General features: G+C 37.6%; 1 protein-coding gene across 1 annotated transcript; it reads right to left on the reverse strand.

Annotated features, from left to right (window-relative positions):
• Nucleotides 1-27957, reverse strand: VCPIP1 (valosin containing protein interacting protein 1). Its single transcript, XM_032610051.1, has 3 exons — nucleotides 24954-27957; nucleotides 14616-14702; nucleotides 1-5465 (listed from the first exon to the last, which is right to left on the reverse strand). The coding sequence occupies exons 1-3, from the start codon at nucleotides 27664-27666 to the stop codon at nucleotides 4597-4599; spliced, it is 3669 nt and encodes a 1222-aa protein (XP_032465942.1). The 5' UTR covers nucleotides 27667-27957; the 3' UTR covers nucleotides 1-4596.
• Nucleotides 27958-27965: the final 8 nt, after the last annotated feature.

The raw sequence follows: 27965 nt of genomic DNA on the forward strand, positions 1-27965 counted from the left end.
TATGTATTAACTTACAGTTTTATTACTGATATAAAAGAAAACTTCAAATACTGTACAGTGGAGTGTGCTATAGAACTCTATATAGATGGAATACACTATTACCAATTATTTATTACTCAAGTGTAATATATACAGCAATCACAAAATCAGAAAATAATGGATAACAGCCAGTGCTTTAGGGATGGTAGAACATCTATACTACTTTATTGAGCAGTTAAAGCACTTGCTATTTAATTTTTTCTAAATATTTACACTATTACACTTATTTTTACATATTCTTAATAACATTTCCCTCTAAAAAGCAGACTCTCCAGCTCTTGGCACTAATTCTTAAAGTCAAATAAACCTGAAAATACTGACAACCTTTTCAGTCCTTTATTGCTCTACCACAGGCATAAAAGCTCAGGAAGGGACTTGTGCATTCTAAAGAAAAGTATGCAATACCTTAAAATTTTTAAATACTAAGTAATTGATACTCACAAGCAGATAACATCAACTAAAACTTGTTTTTACTAGTTTTCCTTTTCTTTTACAAGAGAATAATCATCGTATTAATATTATACTAAAAAGCATGTAGACTCCATAATTTAAAAAGTTAAATGTCAGATATACAAGTAATGGCATTTTCTCCAATAATTCACAATTTTTACAATTTCTGCTATTTTGGAGCAAACATTAAAATTCTCACAATTTAAGTATCATTAAATATGAATTGAAACACTTAGCATCTCAAAGAATTATTAAGAATGGCAGAACTTACAATTAACTACAAATCTTACATTGGTGATATAGCCCCTTTTGTTATTTCTTAAGTAAACATTCTACTGTGGTATGTTTTCAAGTGAATAGTTCTGGTTTGAAAAATTATATTAAGAGCCTTGAGGTTATGCAATTTTGTTAAATTACATGATAACCTGGAAATGTAGGATATATCTACCCCAACTTACTTTAGAGTATGTATCTCACTACTACTGTTATGAGGTAATTTTAAATTCATATTAAGATGAGTGGAGATTAATCTGATTTTGCAAAGGCTTTTATGAAAATCTTAATATGGAAACCTTGTTTTGAGAACCATGAATCTCTCAATATCTGCTCTGCAATATTTTATGTGTGGGCCAATTAAAATTCCTGTTTGAAAAATGAAGACCAAATGGTATTGATATTCTGAAATAAACATTTTATAATATTGTCACTATATTGACCAAAGCTTAATTAAAGACAGAAGTTGTAAGTTTATTTCATACTTAAAGGTTGGTTAGTAGTGAGGTCTAAATTTTTTAGAGAAATGTTCACTAGCAGCCAGTTATTAGTAGGTAGCTACATAAAATAATACTGTTATAAACTTTGCAGTTAGTAGCTAACATGTGATGTCAGTACAATTCTCAGAAACCTGTCATTAGTATGTGAGTTGCTAGTAAGTGATCTTCCCTGAGGTAAGAGACCATATGCAAAAGTTTGCTAATTTCCAATAAAGTTAGATTCTTAAAAATAATGGCAATAAGGACCTGTGTGGCTGGGAATCATAGATGCATTTCAGTTTGTTATCTTAATTGCAAGCAGTAGGCTTGACTGTAAAAACGAAACTAAAAATCATCAGAAGATATAAAGCAAGTTTCACAGTCAATAGCACTTGCTAAATTTCTCAGGTCTTGAGCTTAACATTTTCCAATAAAATACCTGAAATATAGTGAAAGGAGGGGAAATGGGCCTTAGGCTTGCTCTTTAACTAGTTCCTGAGTAACCATTCCCTTGGAGTTCATTATATTCTTGCTCATAATATTTGACAGTGTCTTGTTTTCTTCAGTTTCAACCAGTTTCTCACAACCAGTATTCTAGACACACATCATCTTCAACTCTACCTGGACTTTGGGTCATATAGTCAACCTTGGTATGACTAACTATAAAATGGATTAGTGAAGAAAAAAATTTACAATTATACTTCAATTTCCAGTTAAACACTGCAAATAGAATTTAACTATAGGACTGAATTAGAGTTATGACATTACATGTAGGGCTAAGAAAATATTTCAACTAATTTATGATCCCTAGGTTGGACTCAAAGTTGCGGATGTCCTGGTAGTATTAAAATGGTAGTACTAAAAAAATAATCATTCCTATAATTATGTATTTGATTATGATAACCATATGGAAGGGCAAACGATGATAGTCAAGAACTTAAAGAAATTCTGCTCTAAAACTTTTTTGTGAAGATGATACCTGGCCCACTTCTCAAAAACCATTAATTACTGCAACCAAATTTCAGTTGATCTAAAATAATTTCAAGAAACCTGACCATTCTCAGAATCGAGCCTTTTATTCTTTATCAAGGGAGAACCCAAACTATTATTATAATGTTCACACCTAACCAGCTTCTAAATAGCACTGCTCTGGCAAGAGAAATTAATAGTGTTGTCAAAGATTAGCCTGCCTTCTAATGTTCACAGGTGCGTTCTAGTTTGACTAAATGCAAAAGTATTTAATAGGGAGATAAAATGTGCATCTGATATTTTTACTTTATGCTATGAAATTATATGTCAGTTATTAACCAAACATACTGAGCCACAGGTGAAGAAAATATTTGTTAAAGGGTGATTATATCATTTACCTGGAAGCAATGCATTCGTTTGTTAACCAGTTTTCCTGTATTTTTTTTTTTTTTTTTTTTTTAGTTTTCCTGTATTTAAACTAAAAAAACTATGTGGTGGTGGAGGGGCGGGAGGGTGTTCAGTGGCTGAAAAAACCCAAAAATAATTATAGTGGTTAGTGATATTTGTAATTTTTAATTTAACACACAGAAGTCACCTGTACTAACCAAATGGGAAATATTATTTGGTAGCTGCAGTTCTTTATGCAAAACTAGTACACAATATAAAAGTTCTAAAATTTCCTTGTATTTATAGACATAGAGAGAGGTATCTGAAAGTAAATTTAGAAGAAGAATGGAGAAAATATGGTTTTAAAAATGTGATAATGTGATAAAACTAACCCAAATATGTATCTTGCTCAGATATCACCTGCAAAATATCTAGAGTCTCCATTCTTTCCCTATTCAAAATAAAGTAGTTAACTTAATAAGTGGATTCAGTCAGAGATACTTTCATAGAAAGAAACCAAAAACTCCCTTATTTGGAAACACAAGTTAAAGTTCTGTCTATATTCCTTATGAATCAACAGGTTGACATTTTAAAACACCTGATAATATAATTTCTGATGTACATTTTCTTGAAATGCAAACGGTTCTGCATCTGTTAACACGAGCAAACAGAGAGAGCCAGGCTTTAAATGCTCTAGATAAGAGATTGTATTAACATACATTTTGTCTTTCATCCATTCAAATTCAACTTAATTTCAGTGAACAGAGGAAAAAGATGGATTAACGTGTACATTTCAGAATACAGATTTGCAGAATAGGATAAAATAGTGCAATACCAGTCTCAGGATAAACATTCTTTAAGGAGTAAACGTGAAAGCTGCTTCTTGAGGAAACTGGCACTAAAGATTTGATGAATACACTACTTAAGCAAATGCCTGGTTGATCAGGGTATGACGCAGTCAAATTTGCATCCAAATCCAAGTGAAGCCAACAAATGAAGAAAATCTTATGGATTCTAAGAAAAAAGGGAAACATTTTTGGTTCAAAGGGGCTCAAATACATTTAGCATATACAAGCTTAAATACCACTGATCAAAATTGTAGAACAATGTAACTCATTCATAAAGATAAATTCTTATTTATAAATGCTCTGTGAATCTGACAAACTCTGAAAATTAGAGATTAACTACTGCTACCATTATTTTTATTATTTTCTACCACACATTGCAATCAACTTTTCTGCAAGATTAAAGGACAAAAATTTGGTAGTATTTGACCAGGCCAGGATTCAAAATAATGGTAACATATTATCAACAACAGAGCACACACTTGGCTGTGTTGGCTCAGACAGCAACATTACTGAATCACATTGACTTTATCATTCTAGAATAGTTATCTTCCCCAACCTTGCTCAAATCAGCAAAATGTTATATCATTACACTACATTCTCAAGATAGTTTCACCAAGAATATATATCTCTATGAATGTGTTCATGTTCACAAAAGTGTCAGGATTCCAGTGTCTAATATATCCTTTTATGAATTTCAAGATACAATTTACTTCAGATAACCTTCAAATTTACATAAATCCTTTGACACGCTAATAAATATGTGGAATGGTTACCCTGATGACATCAACATTAGCAAAATCTTATTTCCCCCCAGCCCTAGCCTTTTCAGAAATCAAACATAAGTAGCAAGAGAATTTTCATGTTTTAAACATTAAGACTTTCATGGAATTAAAATTACAGTGAACCACATATATGGAAGAAAGTCATTTCAGCGGATCTAATAACTAATTTATAGGAATTTAGAGCCAGCCTGGGCAGTATATTAAAAGCTATTGCCAATCACACACTTGCTATCATGCACTGAATAACAAGATATAATCTTTGAATTATATACGTACAAGATTTTTAATGACTAATCAAGTTATGTGGCCCAGCCAACAAATATTACATGTTCACAATAAACATTCTGCCTTTATTAGCCTCTAATTAAATCAAGAGTGATCCATTGGCTCAGTTGTGTTTGTCATCTCAGCATCTTGACTATCCATCTCTTCAGGCTCCTCCACGGAATTTCCCTTTTGTGCTTTTGACCTTGTAGCAAATGCTGTTCCCAGTGCCTCTGCCACACAGCCATCAGTTGTTTCCGTGTTCAAATTTTCAGTGCCACCAGTTAGAGAAAAAGATTCAGGTAAGCCAGTCTGAAGACTCCCAGACTTCACAGAAGGACTCACAACTTCGACGTTCCTTTGAGGAAGATCAGACGGTGACTGCTCTGTACTTTGATCCCGCAAGTGCTTGTCCATCGACGCCTGAATAGAAGAAACCATTTCCTGCAATTTTTTTCGCTGGGCCTCAACCATATCAGGATCAAGCTGCCTGCTGTCTCTCATTGTAACTACTCCAGGAGCTATTCGAATAAGCTCACTGTTACTAGGAGCAGCTGTGAATACAGAAGGCTCTGTTTTAATGGAACTACTAAAGTGTGTCCCTGTGGTCTGCTTCCTTACAACTGGAGTTTCCCTAGCTCTTGGCTCAAGGTGTGGGGTACTGGATGCAGTTCCTAGAGAATGCCCTTTTCCCTGAAAGGCAGTCACATTATGAAGCTGCTCGGATTTCTTTTTCACTACTCCACCACTACCTAGTTTTAATAACCCATGTGAGGGACTTGACTCCCTACTCCTTGTCGTAGCCTCTGCTCGAACCTGACTTACAGCCTCTTTGACTAAATCTTCAACATCAGGACCGATGGGGAAATGTCCTGCAGCATCCACACACAACTCCAGCCTATCTTCAGAAGCATTATAGACAAAGGTTTTGCCAGGCAGATGTGGAAAAGTGCAATGCTTGCCATCAGCCATACCTGAAGAGAGGAGAAAGAATTTAACATATTAAAATCTTACTTGAAAGGTGTAGTAGAGACAATTATAATTGAAATAGTAAACTTCCAATAATAATTTACAAGTAACAGCTTTCAAAACAAACTTAATTAGCAAATAATTTATTACACTTATTAATAGAATTTAATGCTATTACAAAAAAAGAAATACCACCATAAACCTTAATGTAGTTTCCCAGGGGATTTGAAAAATATATATCATTAACCTATCACAAGGTTAGGAAAGTTAGGCTTGAAACAAACCTTTTGTTAGGCTTGAAATAAACAGCTTGCATAAGAAAAACACTAGCAATTGTGTTAGTAAAGCATTTGCTTATAGTAAAGCAATAAGAAAATATACTTTCATTTAGTAAAATTCAAATTATAAACTTTAAAAATACCTATAAGGGCAAAGTGTTGTGTACATATGTTGTGCAGTGTGTTGAGTTAAAAATCATAAGTGATTCTATTAAATTACAGAATACCAGAATAAAAGTTTTCTCTGTGTATATATATGTATTTTTCACAAATATAAGAAGTATGAACTTTCAAAATAAGATACTCCATATTAAATAGGTGTGGAGGCACATTTAGGAAAGCTAGGATTAAGGAAGGCACTGTGACTTAAGTATAACTGGAAGAACTGACATTTAGTTACAAAAGATTAATAACATTGTATTCAATTCAATTCCTTTGAAATAGTTGTACTTCATGTTACAACTCTTATTCCTCTCTGGCAGATCAGAACCACCAAAACAAGAGTGAGTTATGGATGCTCTTCAAATGGCCCAGTGCGATATACTTTCTCACAGTCAATGCAGCAGTAGAGGGTAAGAATTTTAAAGCAGGCTTCCCTTTATTTTCTAGCTGAAGAGTTTGGTCTCACTACATGGTATTTCAAATTTTTATACTTTTTCCAGCCTGGGCATAAAAAAATTGCATGTGTGTTTTAAGCTATCCAATATCTTTACATTTTAAGTATAGACTCCAAATATGCAAAAATAAGGGTTTTCAACGTTTATGAAACCACAGATTTTCTGTTTTAAAAAAATGAACTTTTAATAATATATGGGTATGTTTATGGTAAAATATAAAGGCAAAAGCAAACTAGTTTAAAATGAATGAGACTGTTAGTAAGTACTATAGAAATTCAGAGAGGGGAAGGATGAGTGAACTCTGGAATGCTTTGTGGGCACTTAGGTAGTCTCTCTCCAGTTTTGCAGGTTATTAAGAATAGTCCCTTCCTCTCTGAAAAAAGCTACGGAGTGGTTCTAATGTATCTTACTGTGAATATTCCAAATAATCAGAGAAAAAAACAACTTCAAATGAATAAATACCATATAGTAAGTTCAAATAAACATTCATTTCAGTGATAAGTGAAAATCTAATGAGAATTTCCTCTTGGCACATTTTTGGCAGAGAGAACTGACAAAAATAGATGTACAAAAATTAAAATCAGAGATGTCTAAATAGTACCCTTCAGAGTACAACCCTTAAATCAGTTTACATTATACCAATCCCCTACCTCAGAGATCTGTAAACCATAGCTCAGGAAACAAAGGTAGCAAAAAAGAGAATTTTGAATGGTAAGGCCAGGGATGCCCCAAGGAAAAGCTTTTAAACAATCATTTCAATAGATAACAACTATTGAGCCTCACTATATGCCAGGAGCTAAAGTAGACCCTGAAGATTCCAAAATAAAATGTAATTGTTAGGAGATGGAGACGAGCGTCAATAGACAATTATAATGCAATCAGGTAAGTATAACAATGAGTATAGTACTTATTTCAACTAATTATTTGAGGATTATATGAGAACACATGCAAAGCACATACTACAGTGCCTAATATACATCATGCAGTCAATAGTTTTAATTTCTATATTAGATCACAAGGGTTTGTAGTCGTTTCCAGGCTGCTACGGTGATGCTTTCCCTTGGCTATCCCTGGAAAGAATCACGGTCCCACATGTTTATCACAGTATTATTTACAATGAAACACTGGAAACAATCTAAGCTTCAACAAGAAGAGAAGGGTTAAGAAAATTACAGTCTATCACCTGACAGAAGTAATATGCAGCTATTAATACTGATATAAATAAGTAACCTATGATGCCTCATTGATACAGTAAAATATGCATAATACAGGAAAATAGCAGGAAACAAATCTAAGTATTGGAATTACAATCATGACCAAAAAATGCATGTATAAGACAAGTATTTAGCAATTATAGGTGATATTCCCCATTTCTATAGTTTCTAAACTTTTTACATTATTAAAAAACTTTAAAATATATGTTGAAAAACCAATACAAATACTGTTGTGATTAAACAATCATTTAGGTTTTATATAACTTATATAGTCCTTTGAACTTTAAGAATCAAGGTGTATTAAAATTTCGATACCATATATCAACAATTCTATTGCACATATACACCAAAAGACATGTATAATAATATTTATAGCTACATTATTTCTTACATCAAAAAACTGGAAACTACCTGAAGTGCATCAGAACAATGAATGAATTAATTTAAAAATACCTTTCCAAACATAAAGAATAGGAATATTAAAAGCCTATCTGTTATATTGGGCAATATGTCTGTTCAAATGTAGATATAACCATCCATCTGTTAGGGTGGATTTGAACAAAGTAAGAGAATTATGTTCTTTTCCAATTTTTGGAGGGTATGGGTGTATGTCTGGGGGTGAGGAGGGCTTGTTATGCTTTGATTCTTTGACCACGGGATGATGATAATGATTTGCCACATGAATCTGTCCTAAAAATAGAGGTAACATTTTACCACAAATATCAGATGAAATTATATTTTGAAAGGTAAAATGATTTTCTGATGGCGACCCACTTCAAATGGCTGTGTTACAGTCAAAAATTTTTTAAATAATTCTGCAAATAACAGCTGGGATTCTAATAATAATAACAAACATTAGCTAAGTATTTATTAGGTACCAGGCCCTTTGCTAACTGCTTTATGTGCACAATCTCATTTGATCCTAATAATAACCCCGATATTAACATACCCACTTTACAAATAGAGAAACTGAGACTTAGAAGTCACACAGGAAAAAGGAGAACCAAAATTTAGTATCAGATGTTCCTACTCCAGAGCTCTAAACTCCCTCCTAATAAGAATAAATACCACAGGTAACATTTAAAAAATATAACAGCTCTACTGACATATAATTCACACACAACTCACCCATTTTTAAGTGTACAGTTCAATGTTTTTTTAGCATATTCAGAGTTGTGTAGCCATCATCACAATCACTTTTAGAACATTTTCCCAGAAAGAAACCCTGAACCCATTAGCAGTCACTCCCATTTCCTCCCCCATCCCTAGGCAACCACTGATTTACTCTCTCTGTCTCTCTAGGTGTGCCTATTCTGTCATTTATATGACTTTTCATATAAGTAAAATAATACAATATATGGTCTTTTGTTTCTGGCTTGTTTCATGTAGCATAAGATTTTCAAGGTTCATCAGTGTGGTCTGTATCAGTACTGCATTCCCATTCCTTTCTATTGCCAAGTAATATTTCATTGTATGGATATATCACATCTTACTTATCCAGTGTCTAAGTTGATAGACATTTGCATTGTTTCCAGTTCTGATTACTATGAATAATGCTATTATGAACATCTGTGTACAAGTTTTTTGTGGACACGTTTTCATTTCTCTCGGGTATACACCTAAGAGTGAATTGCTGGGTTATATAGTAGCTTCATCTTAAATCTTCTGAGCAACTGCCAGACTTTCTTCCCAAGCGGCTGCACTATTTTACATTCCCACCAGGATTTCCTTGCCCACCATTCTTAATATCTGTCTTTGTGATTATAGCCTTGCTAGTGAGTATGAAGTACTATCTCATTGTGGTTCTGATTTGCATTTCCCTATGGTTAATGATGTTGACCATCAGTTCATGTGCTTATTGGCCATTTATATATTTTCTCTGGATCCTTTGCCCATTTGTAACTGGGTTGTTTGTCTTTTTACTGCTGAGCTCTTTATATTCTAGATGCAAATCTATTATCTGATATATAATATGCAAAATTTTCTCATTCTGTGAGTTGTTATTTCACTTTCATGTTGGTGTCCTTGCAGCACAAAAATTTGTTTTTATTTAGCTACATTTTTTTGCTTGTACTTTTGGTGTCATATCTAAAAAGATTTTGCCTAATGCAAAGTCAAGAAGTTTTATGCCTATGTTTTCTTCTAAGAGCTTTCTAGTTTTAGCTCTCATACTCCAGTTTTTTTATACATTCTGAGTTAATTTTGTATTTGGTGGGAAGGGGAGGTCAAACTTCATTCTTGTGCATGTGGATATCCAGTTGCCCCAGCCCTGTTCACTGATAAAACTATTCTTTCCCGCATTAAATTGTCTTAGCATCACAGCTAACATTTTAAAAATAATTTCAAACCAAAACCAAAAAACTATTTAGAAAATAATCAAGAGCGTCATCCCCACACCACCCACCACAACCCTCCCACACACAAAAACAACTGAGGGAAGTTATGTTCAGTCCTATGAAAGACAGTGCATACTAACCCCAATTACTGGGAGCCCTATCATCAATCATAATTAAGTAATAACTTTTGAAAAACCACTAACTGGGGCTTCTCTGGTGGCACAGTGGTTGAGAATCCGCCTGCCAATGCAGGGGACACGGGTTCGAGCCCTGGTCCAGGAAGATCCCACATACCGCGGAGCAACTAAGCCCGTGTGCCACAACTACTGAGCCTGTGCCCTAGAGCCTGCGAGCCACAACTACTGAGCCCGCGTGCCTAGAGCCCGTGCTCTGCAACGAGAAACCACCGCAATGAGAAGCCTGTGCACCGCGACAAAGAGTTGCCCCCGTTCGCTGCAACTAGAGAAAGCCCGCGCACAGCAACAAAGGCCCAACACAGCCAAAAATTAATTAATTTATTTAAAAAAAAATTAACTGGTATTGATATATTTCCGAAGGTAGAATGAAGTGAAAGATGGAAAGTTATTTTAAAAAAAAAAAAAGATGGAAAGTTAAAAAGAAAGGGATGCAGGGCTTCCCTGGTGGCGCAGTGGTTGAGAGTCCACCTGCCGATGCAGGGGACGTGGGCTCATGCCCCGGTCTGGGAAGATCCCACATGCCGTGGAGTGGCTGGGCCCGTGAGCCATGGCTGCTGAGCCTGCGCGTCCGGAGCCTGTGCTCTGTAATGGAAGAGGCCACAACAGTGAGAGGCCCACGTACCGCAATAAAAAAAAAAAAAAAAAAAAAAAAGGGATGCAAAAAAAAAAGGCAGGGGGATGCTCAGAGAGAAATTTATAGCTTTAAATGCTTGTATTAGAAAACAAAAATTTATAATCAATAATCTAGCTTCTACTTAAAGAAACTAGGAAGTGCAAATTAAATCCAAAGGAAGCATAAGGAAGAAAAAGTAAATAGCAGAAGACAAAGAAAATGAAATGAGGAAAACAATGCAGAAAACCTATAAAACCAAAGCTATTTCTTTGAAAAGATCAATAAAACTGATAAACCATTAGCTGGACTAGTCAGCAAAACAAGAAAGGCACAAATTGCCAATATCAGAAATGACAGAGCTATAGACCTTGAAGACATTAAAAGGACAGTAAGGGAATATTATAAACAACTTTATGCCAATAAAATTGATAACTTAGATGAAATGGACAGATTTCTTGAAAGGCAAAACTAACAAAGCTTATTCAAGAAGAAAGGAATAACCTTAAGAGCAGTCTATTAAAGAAATTAAATTCATAGTTAAAAACCATCCAATAAAGAAAACTCCAAGCACAGATGGCTTCACTGGTGAATTGTACCATTTAAGAAAGAAATAATATCAAAGCTATTACAAAATCTACCAGAAAACAGAAAAGGAGTGAACACTTCTCAACTCAATTTTCTGAAGCCAACATTACCCTGATTAAACAGTCATTACAAGAAAACTACATATCATTATTATGCCTCATGAATACGGTCACAAAAACATTCAACAAAATATTAGCAAAGGGGCTTCCCTGGTGGCACAGTGGTTAAGAATCTGCCTCTCAAGGCAGGGGACGTGGGTTTGATCCCTGGTCAGGGAACTAGATCCCACATGCACAGCGTAACTAATAGTTCACATGCCACAACTAAGGAGCCCGTGAGCCGCAACTAAGGAGCCCACCAGCTGCAACTAAAGGAGCCGGCAAGCCACAACTAAGGAGTCCGGGAGCCACAACTAAGGAGTCCACCTGTCACAACTAAGACTTGGCACAGCCAAAAATAAATAAATAAACAAAAAAAAATTTTTTTAATGGATTACAAAAAAAGAAAAGAATCCAGCATGTGACATTGGTTCAACAGTCAAAAATCAATGTAGTTCACACTATCAACAAACTAAAAAGAAAGCCCTTATAAGATCATTTCAATAGATGTGGGAAAAGAGCACCTGATAATATTCAACATCCATTCACGATACTATAAAACCATCAATAAACTAGGAATAGAAGGGAATGTCCTCAACCTGACAAAGGGCATTTCTGAAAAACCTACAGGTTTGAATGCTTTCCGCCTTAGACCAGGAACAAGGCAAGGATATCCACTCTCACCACTCTATTCAACACTGAATTTATAGCCAGTGCAAAAAAGCAAGAGAGGGCTTCCCTGGTGGCGCAGTGGTTGAGAGTCCGCCTGCCAATGCAGGGGACACGGGTTCGTGCCCCGGTCCGGGAGGATCCCACGTGACGCGGAGCGGCTGGGCCCGTGAGCCATGGCCACTGAGCCTGTGCGTCCGGAGCCTGTGCTCCACAATGGGAGAGGCCACGACAGTGAGAGGCCCGCGTACTGCAAAAATAAAACAAAACAAAACAAAAACAAAACAAAAAAAACTAATACTACCAAGTGCTGGAGGAATACAAAATGGTCCAGCCAATCTGGAAATGGTCTGGAAGTTTCTTATAAAGATGAGCATATACTTACCACATTTCTCAGCAATCCCACTCCTAGGTATTTACCAAAGAAAAGTGAAAACATACATCCACACAAAGATGTGTACACAAATGTTTATAGTGGCTTTATTCATAGTAGCCAAAAACTAAAAACAAACTAAATGTCCTTCAATTGGTTATGGAATTTTTAAAATGTGATACATACATACAATGGAATAATACTCAGCAATAAAAAACAAATAAACTACATGCAACCAGACGGATGAATCTCAAAAGCACTAGGCTAAAAACTGAAGTTGGCAAAATTTTTCTGTAAAGGGGCAACCTGGTAAATATTTCAGGTTTTGCAGACCATATAGTCTCTGTCACAACTATTCACCTCTGCCACTGCACTGCGAAAGCAGCCACAGACAATATGTAAACATGAGTGTGGTTGTGTTCTGATAAAACTTTATATACAACAGGCAGCGGGCCTGGTATGGCTCACGGGTAGGAGTTTGCCAACCCCTGTGCTCAATCAAAGAAGCCGACACAAAAGGTTAAATGATATGGTCCCATTTATACGGTGATATGAAAAAGGAAAACATATAGAGACAGAAATCAAATCAGTAGTTGCCAGAGCCTAGGGGGAGAGGTAAGGGATTAATTAGAAAGGGGCACAAGGCGACTTTTTTGGAATGGTGGAAATATTCTATATCTTGATTGTGGTAGTGGTTACATGACTGTATATGTTTGTCAAAATTCACATGCCTGTATTCCTAAAAAGGGTGAATTTTACTGTATGCAAATTATGTTTCAATAATCCTATCTTAGGAAGGAAGGGAGGGAGGGAGGGAGGAAGGAAGGAAGCAAGGCAACTGGCTAGCTGGCTATTCTTTGGTCCCCAATTCAATAAATCAAAAGAAAAAACATTTTTTGAGACAATCAAAAATCAAGGAAATTTAAACACTGACTGGATAGTTGGTGATATCTTAAAAATTACTGTTCATATTTTTTAGATGTGATAATGGTATTATGGTTATTTTTTAAAAAGAAAAAAAACAGTGCTTACTTTTAGAAATACATACTGAAGTTCTTACAGATGAAATTATGTCTGAGATTTATTTCAAAACAGTCCATTTGAGATGGGGTAGGTAGAAATGTACTGATAATTACTGAACCTGGGTGGTAAGTAAATAGGGGTTCATTACATTATTCTTGCTACTTTTATGTGTTTCAACATTTCTACAATAGCCAAGTTGGGTTTTTTTTTTTTATTTTTTTTTTTTTACTTTTTTTTTTTTTTTTTTTTTTTGCGGTACTTGGGCCTCTCGCAGTTGTGGCCTCTCCCGTTGCGGAGAACAGGCTCCAGACGCGCAGGCTCAGCGGCCATGGCTCATGGGCCCAGTCACTCCGCGGCATGTGGGATCTTCCCGGACCGGGGCACGAACCCGTGTCCCCTGCATCGGCAGGCGGACTCTCAACCACTGCGCCACCAGGGAAGCCCGGGTTTTGTTTTTTTAAGAAGGAAAAAGAAGTGCATGAGAAAGAAAACAAACAAACAAACATAAAATAGAGATTATGTACTTAATATCTACAGAGGTCAGGTAGGTAAGAAAGTGAGATAAGCCAGAGTGATAAAGTCTGGGGCCAAAATTACTCACATCAAATTTTTGATAAAACACATGGGGTCCAAACATACATACTGGCAACCTCTCTCTTGAAACTGTGAAGATACAGTTATATACTTGCACATATCTTTATAAACAATGTATACCCAATGTAAAAAGAGGTTAAATGTAAAGTGAGCTGTTTCCTAGAATCCAGAAAATACTGAGGTATATAGTAATCATAGTCAAAACACAACAACAAAAAAACACTGTATTATCTGGTTCTGGGACAGTCACTAGCATTATAAACAAATCAGCCTCTAATTTCACAATTTGTCTTTAGTTGTTAAGGATCATATACATAACTTAAATGAGAAAACAGGAGAAAGAAAGTGATAGGAGATTTTTAGTAATATTATAGCAGAAAACATAGCTGACCATACCAGGATAATAATCCATTTTAACTAGGCAGACTGATAAAGAAAAATATGTACCTAATATTAACACTGGAAATAGTTTCATAAGAATATTATCTGAACTTTCTTAATCTTAGAATAGCTTGAGTGGAGATATTATCTAAGAATAAAATCAGAAAGCAACTATACCCATGGTTTTCTTCATAATATTGTAGAATACGCCACCCTGCTGGAACATGTGAGGAAGCCCCTTTGCATAAGACCATACATCTTCTCCTGTAAAATAAAGATACAGTATTAGCAACTAACAAGAGAGTTCAACCCAGGCTTGCTTTAATATGGATTAGCCTTGAACAGAGATCGCAAGGCAGATCTCCTAAGTGAGTGATGCAGTCTGGTGTAATACAACATATAGGAAGCGATATAGAATGAGGGAACATGACTAGAAAATGCATGGTCCATCTAAGATGGCAGCCATTGCCAAGTGCTGCCATGGAAGAGTAGAGGCCCAATGTTTCAATATCAAATGGCATTTCAAGAGAAGCCAGAAATCCAGGTTTTTAATGTTTAATTCTCCCCCTTTTTTTTTAATGTCTTCTATTTATTTGTTTATTTATTTTTGGCTGTGCTGGGTCTTCACTGCTGCGCACAGGCTTTCTCTAGTTGCGGCGAGCAGGGGCTACTCTTCATTGCAGTGCGTGGGCTTCTCATTGCAGTGGCTTCTCTTGTTGCAGAGCATGGGCTCTAGGCACACAGGCTTCAGTAGCTGTGGCACATGGGCTCAGTAGTTGTGGCTCACGGACTCTAAAGCGCAGGCTCAGTAGTTGTGGTGCACAGGCTTAGTTGCTCCGTGGCATGTGGGATCTAACCCGTGTCCCCTGCATTGGCAGGAAGATTCTTAACCACTGCACCACCAGGTAAGTCCCCCCATTTTTAAATGTAGGAACTAATTCAAATATTTCTTTAGGGGCTTCCATGGTGGCGCAGTGGTTGAGAATCTGCCTGCTAACGCAGGGGACACGGGTTCAAGCCCTGGTCTGGGAGGATCCCACATGCCGTGGAGCAACTGGGCCCGTGAGCCACAACTACTGAGCCTGCACGTCTGGAGCCTGTGCTCCGCAACAAGAGAGGCTGCGATAGTGAGAGGCCCGTGCGCTGTGATGAAGAGTGGCTCCCGCTTGCCACAACTAGAGAAAGCCCTCGCACAGAAACAGAGACCCAACACAGCAAAAATAAATTAATTAATTAATAAACTCCTACCCCCAACATCTTTAAAAATAAAAAGTGTCTTTAAAGCTGCATGAGTCAATACTGGGCATATTAAACAAAATACATATGAAGACCCAATCCAGTTCAAAGTAAACTAGTATGCAACTGTGGACTAGAACAACAGAAAAGGTTACAGAAAGATACTATGTTTTTAAAGGAGAATATAAAAAATATATTCTATATTTAGGTTAAAACTAATAAAAACAGATGGAAAGGGCTAGGGAGAAAAGTAAATAGGTAGACTGAATATAAGTAATTAATGTATTTTGTTGTTGCAAAGTTGACTTTTTAAAACAGAAATTTAGGGGGGAAATGACCTATTGATGAGATTTAGAATAAACATTAGAAACCCACAAAATAGCTATAAGCAACCCACTATTTCACAAAAACGTTGTTTTCAAGAACATCCTTTGACAGTGCCTATTATCAATAAGAAGTTTCAAATAAAAAGTTAAGAATGGGGTCTTCCCTGGTGGCGCAGTGGTTGAGAATCCGCCTGCCGATGCAGGGGACACAGGTTTGTACCCCGGTCTGGGAAGATCCCACATGCCGCGGAGCGGCTGAGCCCATGAGCCATGGCCACTGAGCCTGTGCGTCCGGAGCCTGTGCTCCGCGACGGGAGAGGCCACAACAGTGAGAGGCCCGCGTACCGCAAAAAAAAAAAAAAAAAAAAAAAAAAAAGAATAAATAAAAGTTAAGAATGATAACCACTGTTCAAGAAGTTAATAAAGAATGGAAGGAACATAAAAGTTACTTTTGGGGCTTCCCTGGTGGCGCAGTGATTAGGAGTCCGCCTGCCGATGCAGGGGACGCAGGTTCGTGCCCCGGTCCGGGAAGATCCCACATGCCGCGGAGCGGCTGGGCCCGTGAGCCATGGCCGCTGAGCCTGCGCGTCCGGAGCCTGTGCTCCGCAACGGGAGAGGCCACAACAGTGAGAGGCCCTCGTACCGAAAAAAAAAAAAAAAAAAAAAAAGTTACTTTTGGTTTGTGGAATATGGTTATTTTTGTTTCTTTAGACTTTCATTATTTTCTAATCTGATAATGTATATGTACTGCTTTTCTGGTCAGGACTTTTTAAAGTTCATTTTAACAAAGAAAGGTTAACTTTTATCTTTCCTACTAGAGGACTACACTATTGAATCTGAGCTTTGAATGGAGGTTATTGATGAAGTGAATTAATCACTACGTACCTCCAATCTCTCAGAGCTCTAACCCCTTCCCACACTGATAAACAGAAATGTGAATCCACATGGCAGTTGGCTGAAGTTGCTCAGTGTATCAGTTTGAAGTATATAAATTTAAAAAGCCTTGGCACTTAACATTTCAGTTAACTAGAACATGTACTTGCACATGAACACTTCATTCACTAATGATACAGTACTACTAGAATTGCCAATATTTAAGGGTGAATACAGAAATTTAATTTAAAATTTTGAATATTAATAAGAACTCCCGCACACAGAACGTTAATAACTTCTGACAGAAGTTCTGACTGCTGAATTTATCATTAAACTTTATTTGGATAAATTACTTCTATGGTGGTAATCTTTCATTTATTTATTATTAATGTTATCTTAAATGTACTTGGTATTTTGTAAAACACTCTAGGATATCATTTATCGAATACTCTAGAATACCAAAACATATCAAAAACTTAGATGGTAGCATTTAATTTTTTTGGTCAAAATCTAAACGGGGGCTTCCCTGGTGGTGCAGTGGTTGAGAGTCCGCCTGCCTATGCAGGGTACCCGGGTTCGTGCCCCGGTCTGGGAAGATCCCACATGCCGCGGAGTGGCTGGGTCCGTGAGCCATGGCCGCTGAGCCTGTGCGTCCAGAGCCCGGGCTCTGCAATGGGAGAGGCCACAACAGTGAGATGCCTGCGTACCGCCAAAAAAAAAAAAAAAAAAAAAAAAATCTAAACGGGTGCCAAAATAGTAAACTCCTCAGAACTGAACACCTAAATACTAGTAAGAAAAACGATGTTTCTTAATATTGATACTTTACAAACCCAACTATTCCTTACTTAAGCAGGCAGAATTCTAAAAAGTAATAACTCTATTGAACTGTTTATCAACCTTGTGTTTTCATTATCTACCTAAGAATTATTTTTAGCCATTATCTTTCTAATCTGCCTCAACCATGATATTTGCATACTACACATATACTGTTTATCTGTTTACATACTATATGTATATCTGTACTTTTTTCATTAAATAGAGTAAGATTTATTTTACCCTCCCCCAAGAACCAATTTTCACCCCCTTCAGACCTATATGGCCCCAGTGAGCATGGATACTCTATTGCTTTAAGGGAAGGATAGATACCACCTAAATCTCTATTGTCTACCCAGCTCTGATCAGGCACTTCACATAATTTCGTTTTCTCCTCCTAACTGAGCCCAATTTTACAGAAAAAGAAACAAGCTCAGAGAGTTTAAATAGTTCTCGCTTGATCAAATAGCTAGTAAGCGGCAAAGCCTGGATCTGAATCCTGTATATCGTTCCACAGCTTATACCTTTTCCACTGATACTAAACCTCTACTAAAGGTCAAATCATGTTACAACAAATTTGGCAGAACTATCCATACCCTCTTCTTATAGAAATCCATGGCATCAACAACTGGTTGAAAGAAAAACTAGGCAAATTATTTCCTTTGGTATATACACACTTCCACTGAAGTCATGTTTGTTGGAAACAGAACCAAGAAAAGGGATCAGAGATCAGGAAGCAAGGATTGTGACACTGCACAAGTCCCCCATCAGTCACAGATGGCTCTCTGCTACATTTCTCTCCATTCCTTCTACAACTGACCTGGTTCAGGCCCATCTCCTGCCTGAAGCACTGCCACCGCCTCAAAATTGGTTTTCCCTCTAATCTTACTCTCCTCAAATCTCTACTCCATATAGCCTTCAGAGTTAAACCTTTAATGGTCCCACCAAACTATATGGTAAGTCCAAGCTCCTTTCTCACGGCATAAAAGGCAGCCTAAGATTCCTTACCCTTGCTCCTATCTCACAGCTCTCTCATCATATCCTAACTTGATTTCTACAAAGCAACACTACCAAATTGCTCCAGTTCCCCAAACACCAGTAATAGCTATGTATTCTTTAAAACTCAATTTAGGTGTCACTTCCTCTAGGATTCTTCTTCAGTGGTGGTTAGGTAGGTACCCTCCTTAATGCTCCCATGCATATGAACACCACAGCCCTGATCACACTGCAGGTTAACTCAGTTTACTTTTCTGTTTCCCCTTCTAGACAAGAAGCTTTTCAGAGTCAAGAAAAGGTCAGTGGCCTATTTCACTTTCTATTCCCGGGCCTGGCACAATGCTGGAGAGATAGTAGCACTCAGAATTCGTGAAATGAATACTAGCATAAATGAGGTTTTTTCTTTTAATAATGCCTGAGAGATGTCCATAAAAAACTTAATTGAAGCAGCACAACGACAACTGCTCTTTAATGTTATATGGATAAAATGTTAACTAATGGTACCATCTGTACCTCTTCATGAATCTAATAAAACAAAATCATAGCAAAAACAAAAGTAAAGGCTTTTAGGTACAAACTTGCAGTTATAAAATAAGTAAGTGACAGGGATGTAATGTACAACATGGTGACCATACTTAATAATACCATATTTGAAAACTGCTTAAAAAAGGAGGAGGAGGAATAACTCTTCTACCATTTCATTGGAAAACAAATTCTTAGAGAACAGGACTAGTCTGGTAAAGCATCTAACAAATACTATACTAATTCATATTTTTCTGTTAGTCTCCAATTAATTTTGCTTTATAATTCAACTGTTTCTTCATAGTACAACAGTAAAATACTTATACTGAACATACTGCGTATATGTATAAATGTAGAAAAAAGTCTATACCACCACCATAGATAAGCTCTGTTCATACCTCGTCTTCCTTGAATCCTTCCTAATAGTCTTCAGTTCTCTCACCTGAACAGCAGTTATTATATATGGCAGTGATATTATGGATGCTTTTTCTTTTGGTTATCTAATTTTTTTCCTCTTTAATAAGAGGTAATTTTTTTAAGTATGTTAAAATTAAACATTTTAAAAATATCATTGTTTTTCTAATTTTTACTACTAGTAACAAAATCATGGGTTAAAAGTGAGTTTAAAAGGTCATCGTTCCAATTTTCTAACTTTAGATATTTAAAAAAGCAATTTGAAGTTTCAACAAGTGAGTAAATTTTAAAATCTAACATCTATATGAAATATATTAAAAAAACAAAACAAATAAAAAATATATGAAATACATTATTAAGTTCCCCCCCAAAATACCTAAGTTAATTCTGAACTCAAGTTCCTATTACCATAAAATAAACTGACCAAAATGTAAATTTAAAGTAGGAACATGGGGCTGTTTCTACTAGAAGAATCCTAAAGGTATTCATTAGCTGAGAAAAATTGTTGCCATCTCTCCACCCTTCCTGCAGATCCTCCCATCTAAAAATGTATCTACCTTATCAATAGTCAAAACCATTTCTAAGAAAGGCATGCTTGTTTCTCTCCTTATACTCAGTCCCTTAAGTGTCTCTTAGTGTCATCATCAGCCATTAAAAGATATATTTATCTCACACACACACACACACACACACACACACAGAGTCTGATTCTCTCTGGGGAGTGCAAATGTTAAAGAGAACTACTATATTCTACTTTATACATACTTGACTTCTTTGAATTTTTAAAAATAATATTATCTTATAATTAAAAAAATGTGAAGGAAAAAGGAAATAGAATTGATGTTTAACTTAATCTTCAAAGTATGATATTATAAAATCACCATTTATCACTTATGTCATAAATGGTGATTTTATAATATACTTTGAAGGTACATATTTACTTTAAGATACACCTATATGCATTCTTTTTATTCAACTTTATGACAGCTCCCCCATTAGAAATATGCTGTCTACAAATCAACTGGAAGGGTTACCAGAGTGTATGTTAAGAATAACAGATGCATTAAGTCCTATCTAGATTTGAAACTGTCCTTCACCCAATATTTGAAGAAAAAATTCAAGATGCAATGATATTCAGACCCCAAGTCATCTTAAAAATAAGTGTTTGAATACCACGTGTGATTTTGGAAAAGCCCAAGGCAGTTACAACATCAAGAAGTACTATGAAATTATAAAATATTGTGTAATTTAAAAATGTATACTAAAAACTCATACAGTTCTTTAAGAAAGACAGAAGGTATATAAAAATCACACAAGTTTCTCAACCCCTGAAAGGATGCTAACCTTTGTTAAGTAAAGTGGGGTAAATATCTCACAAATAGCCTAATTCCATTACAGCAACTCTGACAAAGTATGTATAAAACTGACAAACCGTTTTTCACAAATCTGTCTTTATCTCTTGAAAGAGAGAATTAACTAAAAAGTTAGTGGAATACAATATTAATAAAAAAGAAATTAGCCTAGTATTTATGGTGGATGATGTACTACTATCTATCATATCTACCACAAAACAGAATCCACAAAAAACTGGTCTATAAGAAAATTTAATTACATATTTTGCAATGCCAGAGTTAGAGTCACTCACATACTGTATAAATAATGAAGATAACAGTCTGAAAAAACTGTTTAATAATGTCCAAGTGGTCTGGATAAAGCAGGTTAAAATCTGTGAAATATTACAGGTAGAACACTGTTATTTCATTTTAAACTACCATTGTTAGATTCAAAGTGACTAGTTCCATGAACTGAGCAAAAGATTGATGTACTCAGTCTCGTTGATACAAATAATAATAGATATAAATTCTATTTAATAAATATCCTACTTAAAAACAGTAGACAGGCAACACACACGTCCCTGGCTATCAAGAAGTCAGCCTATTTAATGAAGACACACAATCCTATATCTATCTATCTATCTATATATATCCCCCATACTTTTGTAGCTTTCATCAACAGATCTCCAGCTTCCTTTTCTCTATGTATAAAAATTATAAATGAAAACTATAAAAGTATGGGATGCCCTCAGTTGAGACCCTGCAGGTAAGTTTATGGAGGGTAAGGACCATGTCTCATTCATCTTTGTACCTACAACACAATCTCTAGCTCACAGCAGATGTTCATTTTGCTGACATAATCTGCATTCATTCATTCAACAAGCATGTACTTGGCACCTAATAAGTGCCAGGGCCTGTACTAGGTGATAAAGTATTTATCGGTGAATAAAACAGGCTACTGTCTCTGCCTCTGTAGAGTTTATAATGGGGGAGGCAAATGAGTAAGTAAACCAACAAACAAGATAATGAAAACTTATAACAGGTGCTAGGAAGGAATTGAACAGGGTGCAGTAATAGAGTGGTTTAGCAAAGGTCTCTCAAACCCTTAGATAAGGTGGTCAGGAGACAACCTCTTTAAGAAAGTGGTATTAAAGCCTTAACCTAAGTGAGAAGGAGGCAGCTATCTGAACAGCAGAAAGCTTGATGAGCTATTTTCTAAACCAACATACCAGCAGCTTAGCTCACATTTGGTAATTCACAAAGTTATTTCTGCACTTCGAAATTTGCAATTTTCTAAATAAACCCTCGTTTTCCATTTTCCAGCCCTCTCCAATCTAAACATCAAGAGTTCCTCAGCACTCTTTACACAGGGTTGTGTGTACTTACTTAGCTAACTCCAAACTGACATTTTTACAAACCTATCACTTTTAATTAAGAACATCTTCCAGGGAATTCCCTGTCAGTTCAGTGGTTAGGACTCTGCACTTCCCCTGCAGGGGGCATGGGTTCAATCTCTGGTTGGGGAACTAGGATCCCACAAGCCAGGGGGCCAAAAAAAATCTTCTATGTAATTCAAATACAGTTATGAGAGAATTAGAGGTAGAAAACTAATGTTTATAGAGGAACTAATACAGGCCAGGCACTGTCTTAGTACTTTAAAGCAGAAAGTCTCTCAAGAACCACCACCATAAAATTAGCAAAACACTCTTTTTATGCTTAAATTCTGTGTCAGAAGTAGAAGTGGGAGACTTAAAGAAATGTGTGGGTTTGTAGGGGCAGCAACATAAATGCTGGAGGTGAAGAGGGAAGAGATCGTAACAAGAAGACGTTATCTTGGTCAACTCATTGCAGTCCACAGTCCAGTATTCAGATATTCAGGTCCAGAAACCTCAATCCAACCTCAAAAGGTGACTAACTGTAAACGAGAATTATATTTTACTAATTTTCATTATGAAACATATTATGCTGGCCAGACTTTTAGACTACTGATCATAATCTCACCCGTGCCAATTTATTAATCTACATGGAGAACACAGCCTTCCAAGTGAATATAATCCTCACCTGCACTCTCACCTGTATTATCAATACTTACATCAGGAAGCTAAATGAGTGATCAGACTAGATGCTTGGTGACTGTGCAATCAGTAAAGGGATTCAGATCTTTGAGCCAGGCCACGGTGAGGACTGATCAAATACTCCTGCCCCTCAATTGAGACTACCTTTCTAGTTACCAGAATTTTCACGAACCCCAGTTGATGTATCTTTTCCCCTTGTATAGCAGTGTATAAACATTGCCAAACTCTGCTTTTCAACTCTTTTTCAGTGTTCAGTGCTGACCATCCATTCCATTTCTGCTGACACAGCCTTTCTTTGGATATGTTAATGTCATCTATTTAATTCAATCAAAAAAAAAAAAAAAAACATTTCAAAGTGCCCACTCCCTGCTGGGCACCATACCAGGTGCTGAACATCCAAGGTTATATATGAGCCACATCCTCAAGAGTTCCTAAAAAAAAGAGACCTCTTTTCCTGTTTTGACCTGGGAGATTGTTGGTTTTCTTAAAAGTGCCTTCAGCACATATCTAAGTTTATCCATTCTGTTATTAATGATGTTATTAAATTTTCAGAGTTCTGGGAGTACTTTGCTGTTGCCCTATGTACCAACTACAAGGGGTATCTTGTGGATAGGAGGCAACTGAAGTACTACTGGGGAGTTAAGCAGCTTGCCTGAAATCACTAAATTAACAAGTAGTGGAGCTGGAATTCAAATTCTAGGTCTTTCTCACTCCAAAATTCTCAATCTTTTCCTTTATTCCACGCAGTCTCTAAGAAACTAAAAACTCTTAAGAGATAGAAAAAATGCAAAGTGCCTAGCTAGTACATTTCTTGACATAGCCCCCAATTCAATGACTATGTCTGCCAAAATAAAGTCAGCAATATTAAGTTATACATTTGTATAGGGCTTTTAGATCCCCTATTAACTACTAGGTCCCTAAACTTAACAAGCCAGAAATAAATAATCTTCGTTTTGGAAGGTCAAGGACCAATTCACTGATATTTAGTACTCTTAGAAAACACAATCAAAACCCAGATCACTTTTCCAGTTGAAAGCTCTCATCTCAGCAAAAATAAGACCCCTCTAATATGTAATGTATTTCAATTTTACTTCTATTTCAAGCCTTAATAAAGCATATTAACAGTAATTTAAAAACAAAGATTAGTCAATAAAAATAATGTAAAAAGTACACCATTGGATTATTTCCCAAATCATCTAAAGCTTTAAATCATATATTTGATTGATAATCTATTTTCCTTTAATTTGTGTTGAATTATTAAAAAGAAATGCTTCTTAAGCAACCCTGTTGATATCTACCTCGGTTCCTTATGTTTCTCCTCAGTTATAATAGTTCATTACAATTCATGGCAAAGAGTCACCAAGCAAGGAAATTACTTAAACACAAATCCTAATGTACAAATAAGAAAAATGTGATGAACTGGGAAACGGAGAACAGGAAATGGATGAGAGAAACCATTAGGTGGGAGTACAGTGAGCATATAAACCCAGAAACTGCAATTCATCAAACAGGAAGTCCTGAAATCACATGACACGCAGGAAAATGAAATTTAAAAATAAATGAAAAGGGACAAGGGGGGCAGGCTCAATAGAGCCAAGGGGGAAAAAATGAAAAAGCCTTTAAATGGATCCATGACAAGCCTATTTTTAAAAAAACAATTACAAGAATACGTTATATTTAAATAATCTGGTGACAATTAAGGGACTACTTTCACTTTCTTAGTTACATTTTCCTAATATTTACTCAATAGAAAATCACACTAACATCTATCCACTAACTGTCAAAAAACTAAAGAAAATAATTTTCTTCTAAAATATATAATCAGATAGTTTTTAGGATGACCATTTTTTTCCATGAAGACATCAGAAAAACTCAGCATATTACATTCACAATTAAGAAATACTGTCTGAGTTAAATTGATCTTACCCATTAACGTTGCTAAAAGACACAAGGAGTACATTTCTTTGTCAGCTTGCTCCTGAAGTTCCTTAGATGACAGTTTACCAGTGACAGCACTCTCTTCTTGTTTCACAGTGTGGGCCGAGTGTGTTGCTGCAGACTGACCCCCTTCGGCTTTACTTTTTAGAATCTCTATTGTAATTCTGTCACCATGTTGTAAAGGAACTGGCTCCTTTTCCATTCCTGCCTGGGGTGGCATTAACTCTTTAGGAGGAAAGCCATATCGAATACACTGTAAATATGGAGGAATGTTGAATTCTCTGGCTATGCTTTCCTGAAGTTCAAGAAACGTTGTTGAAGATTTAAGTGTAACCATGGACTGTCGTCCATCATTAGTTGTTATTCGGATCTTCTTCTCCTTAGAAGTGGTTGGTGAATAGGGAGCCTTGGTAGGGGTGGCAGGTGCAGAGGAAGGACCATCACGAACGGTACTGGGAGAAACAGTCCTGGGCTGCCCCTTTTGTTCTTGTTTTAACTTCTCTGTTTTTCGTTTCTGCATTACAGAAGCCTGTTCCGTAATATTCTGTTGAATAGTTCTTTCAGTCTTACTCATATTTAACTCCTCCTTGTGCAAAGTTTTTGTTTTCTGTCCGGTAAGAATAATTTTAGTTGGGAGCTGGGACTCCGACTCTTGTCCTTGTACGTCTCCAACTCTTTGGGCATGAGCACCATCTATATTTACAGGAGTATAATCATCAGGATTCTTTTTGGCAGTCTGATGCAATATAGTGTGGACAACTTTCTGAACCAGGATTTCACTCCCAAATTCACCTGGAAAGTGCTTGGTAACAAGTTTCATGGCAACATCATAAACATTACTATTCAAAGATGCATCACTTTCATACTGGAACCAATATACTGTTTCTCTGACCACTCTTCCACCCCATTCCAAAGTAATAGGAAAAGCTTCTGGTAGATTGTCATACTCTTTACCATCCCAAAAATGTTTGAATCCACAACCACATTTGCCACCAGTGGACCTAGCATTAGTTCTGTCCCCATCCAAATACACAATAGATCCATCTCCTCTGACTCTTCGCACAGATGTGCCATGGCACCAATTACAAGCTGTCAGGTTACTCAATCCGTAGTCTGGTACCAGAACATCTTTCACTGAATCATATGAGCAAACCAAATTGTTCAAGGGAAAGCTATAATTTTTGTCAGGCCTCAGCTGTCCATGAGTACTTTTTGCCAGGTTATACAGTTTCCCTCCCGGAGCCAACCACTCTGGAGGAACATGAAGTTCAGAAAGGGCACCACAGAGCAAACATTTGTGAAGGCGATTATCCATTACTGCTTTTTTAGCAGCTGCTGTGACTTCTTCAGGCTGAACTCCTATCACCCCTGTCCTCCTGTAGAAATACTGATGGACATCAGCCACCAAACTAGGATGGATACCATGTATGTCCATAAAGACTTCTTCCATAGCAGCAACAAGCCTAAGTAAGTATTTATCCTGCAAACTTCTGTCTCCTCCAATAACACAACCACCGTCCTCCTCAAGTTTGATGTACTTCTTAATGAGGTCCTGAGGCACACCCCATGCTTTAGGAAGCAAATTCATAGGCAGTTTGGGCAAAGCAGCCCCTTTTATGCCTACCAAGGGGATATAATGGTTTCTACCAGAGCTACTCCAGGCAATACAGATGGGTTTGTTCAAATGACCATCTCTCCCAGTGCACTTCTCTGCAGGGATGAGCCCTGGCAGAAAGGTGGCTGAATAATCACCAGAGCTTCGCATGCCACTGAGTGAATCTAACAGAATAATAGGGCGATGCAGCACATTGGCAAGGCCAAATATGTGGATGTTCCTCAGGCCCAAGGGAACACCCTCAGGTGGTACAAACAGAGGGTCACACTCATTGATAATGTCCTCCCACTCAGCGGCATCAATGAAGTCATGGAACAGGGCTTGATATCGGGCCAGGTGCTGCTGAAAGTGCTGTTTAAGATTCTCTCTCAAGGCATGCCAGAAGAGCTCCCGGCCTACTAGAGCCCGGGACACAGCATGCACCAGGCAGTGTCCATCCCCGTCCACATGCACTGGAATGAGGCATTCCTGACTCTTATTGGCCCGCTTGATGTCCTCAAGCGTGTCATGCAAATACAGGAGGCTTCCGGAGCGGTCCTTGCCATAGCCCACCGTGTTCACATGCTCTGGTTCGATGAGGAAGGCGCGGTCCCCCAGTAAAGCGCAATCGAACAGCTCGCCCTGGTTCATGTCCCGGAGAAGCTTAGCCCGGCCTGTCTGCTTGTCCATTCCGTAGCGAGCTAAGATGGGCGACAGCAACTTGCAGTGGTAGTTGGAAAGGCCCATCACCTTTACCAATTCCGTGTTCTTCTTGGGTGCCCCTGTCACCCCGAGCAGCGCGTTCCGCAGCAGGTTGTGCAGCACTACGTCCGGGTCGGTCACCTCCTCCACCCCCAGCAGCTGCTGCTGCTCGTGCCGCTGTCCGCACTCGGTACACTCGATGCTGACAGAACCGGAGGCCGGGAAGAACAGACGCGCCTGGCACTTCGGATCCGGGCAGCTCCCGGAGAGGATTCTCCGGTCTCTCCGCTTCGAGAGCACTCCCGGAGCAGCCGCCGCCGTCGCCGCCAGGGACGGCGGAGTCTGCGGAGCCTCTGGGGGAGGAGGTGGCGGCGGCAGCGGAGGCGGCGGCGGCGGCTGAGACATAGCTCTCGGCTCCCGAGTCTCGCTCCGCGTCCCAAGCGACCCTCAAAGGCTCATAGCCAGACCCCCGCCGGCCCGACTCGGTCTAGTCCAGGCCCAGGGCGAATCACTTTCCTTTCCCTAACAGCTCCTCCTCCTCCTAAGCGAAGGCGGAAGCGCCGGACGTTGTTTCCCTTCTTGCTTCTCCACTACCGTAGCCGTTGCCCCGAACGTAACGGCCACCACCCTAGCCCGCACTCACACTCACTCGCTCTCGCTCTCTCTCCCTCAGACACACAGACATACACGCCCTCACTGAGACT

Source organism: Phocoena sinus, chromosome 17 (genome assembly GCF_008692025.1).
Source record: "Phocoena sinus isolate mPhoSin1 chromosome 17, mPhoSin1.pri, whole genome shotgun sequence".
In the NCBI taxonomy this organism is placed as follows: domain Eukaryota; kingdom Metazoa; phylum Chordata; class Mammalia; order Artiodactyla; family Phocoenidae; genus Phocoena; species Phocoena sinus.

Excerpts from the sequence above, each read along its gene's own strand:
- VCPIP1 (XM_032610051.1), bottom strand. The coding sequence starts at position 27,666 with ATGTCTCAGCCGCCGCCGCCGCCTCCGCTGCCGCCGCCACCTCCTCCC. Across the intron at positions 14,703-24,953 it reads TCTTTTAGCAACGTTAATGG|GAGAAGATGTATGGTCTTAT; the intron begins GTAAGATCAATT and ends TTTATTTTACAG. Across the intron at positions 5,466-14,615 it reads TATTATGAAGAAAACCATGG|GTATGGCTGATGGCAAGCAT; the intron begins GTATAGTTGCTT and ends TCCTCTCTTCAG.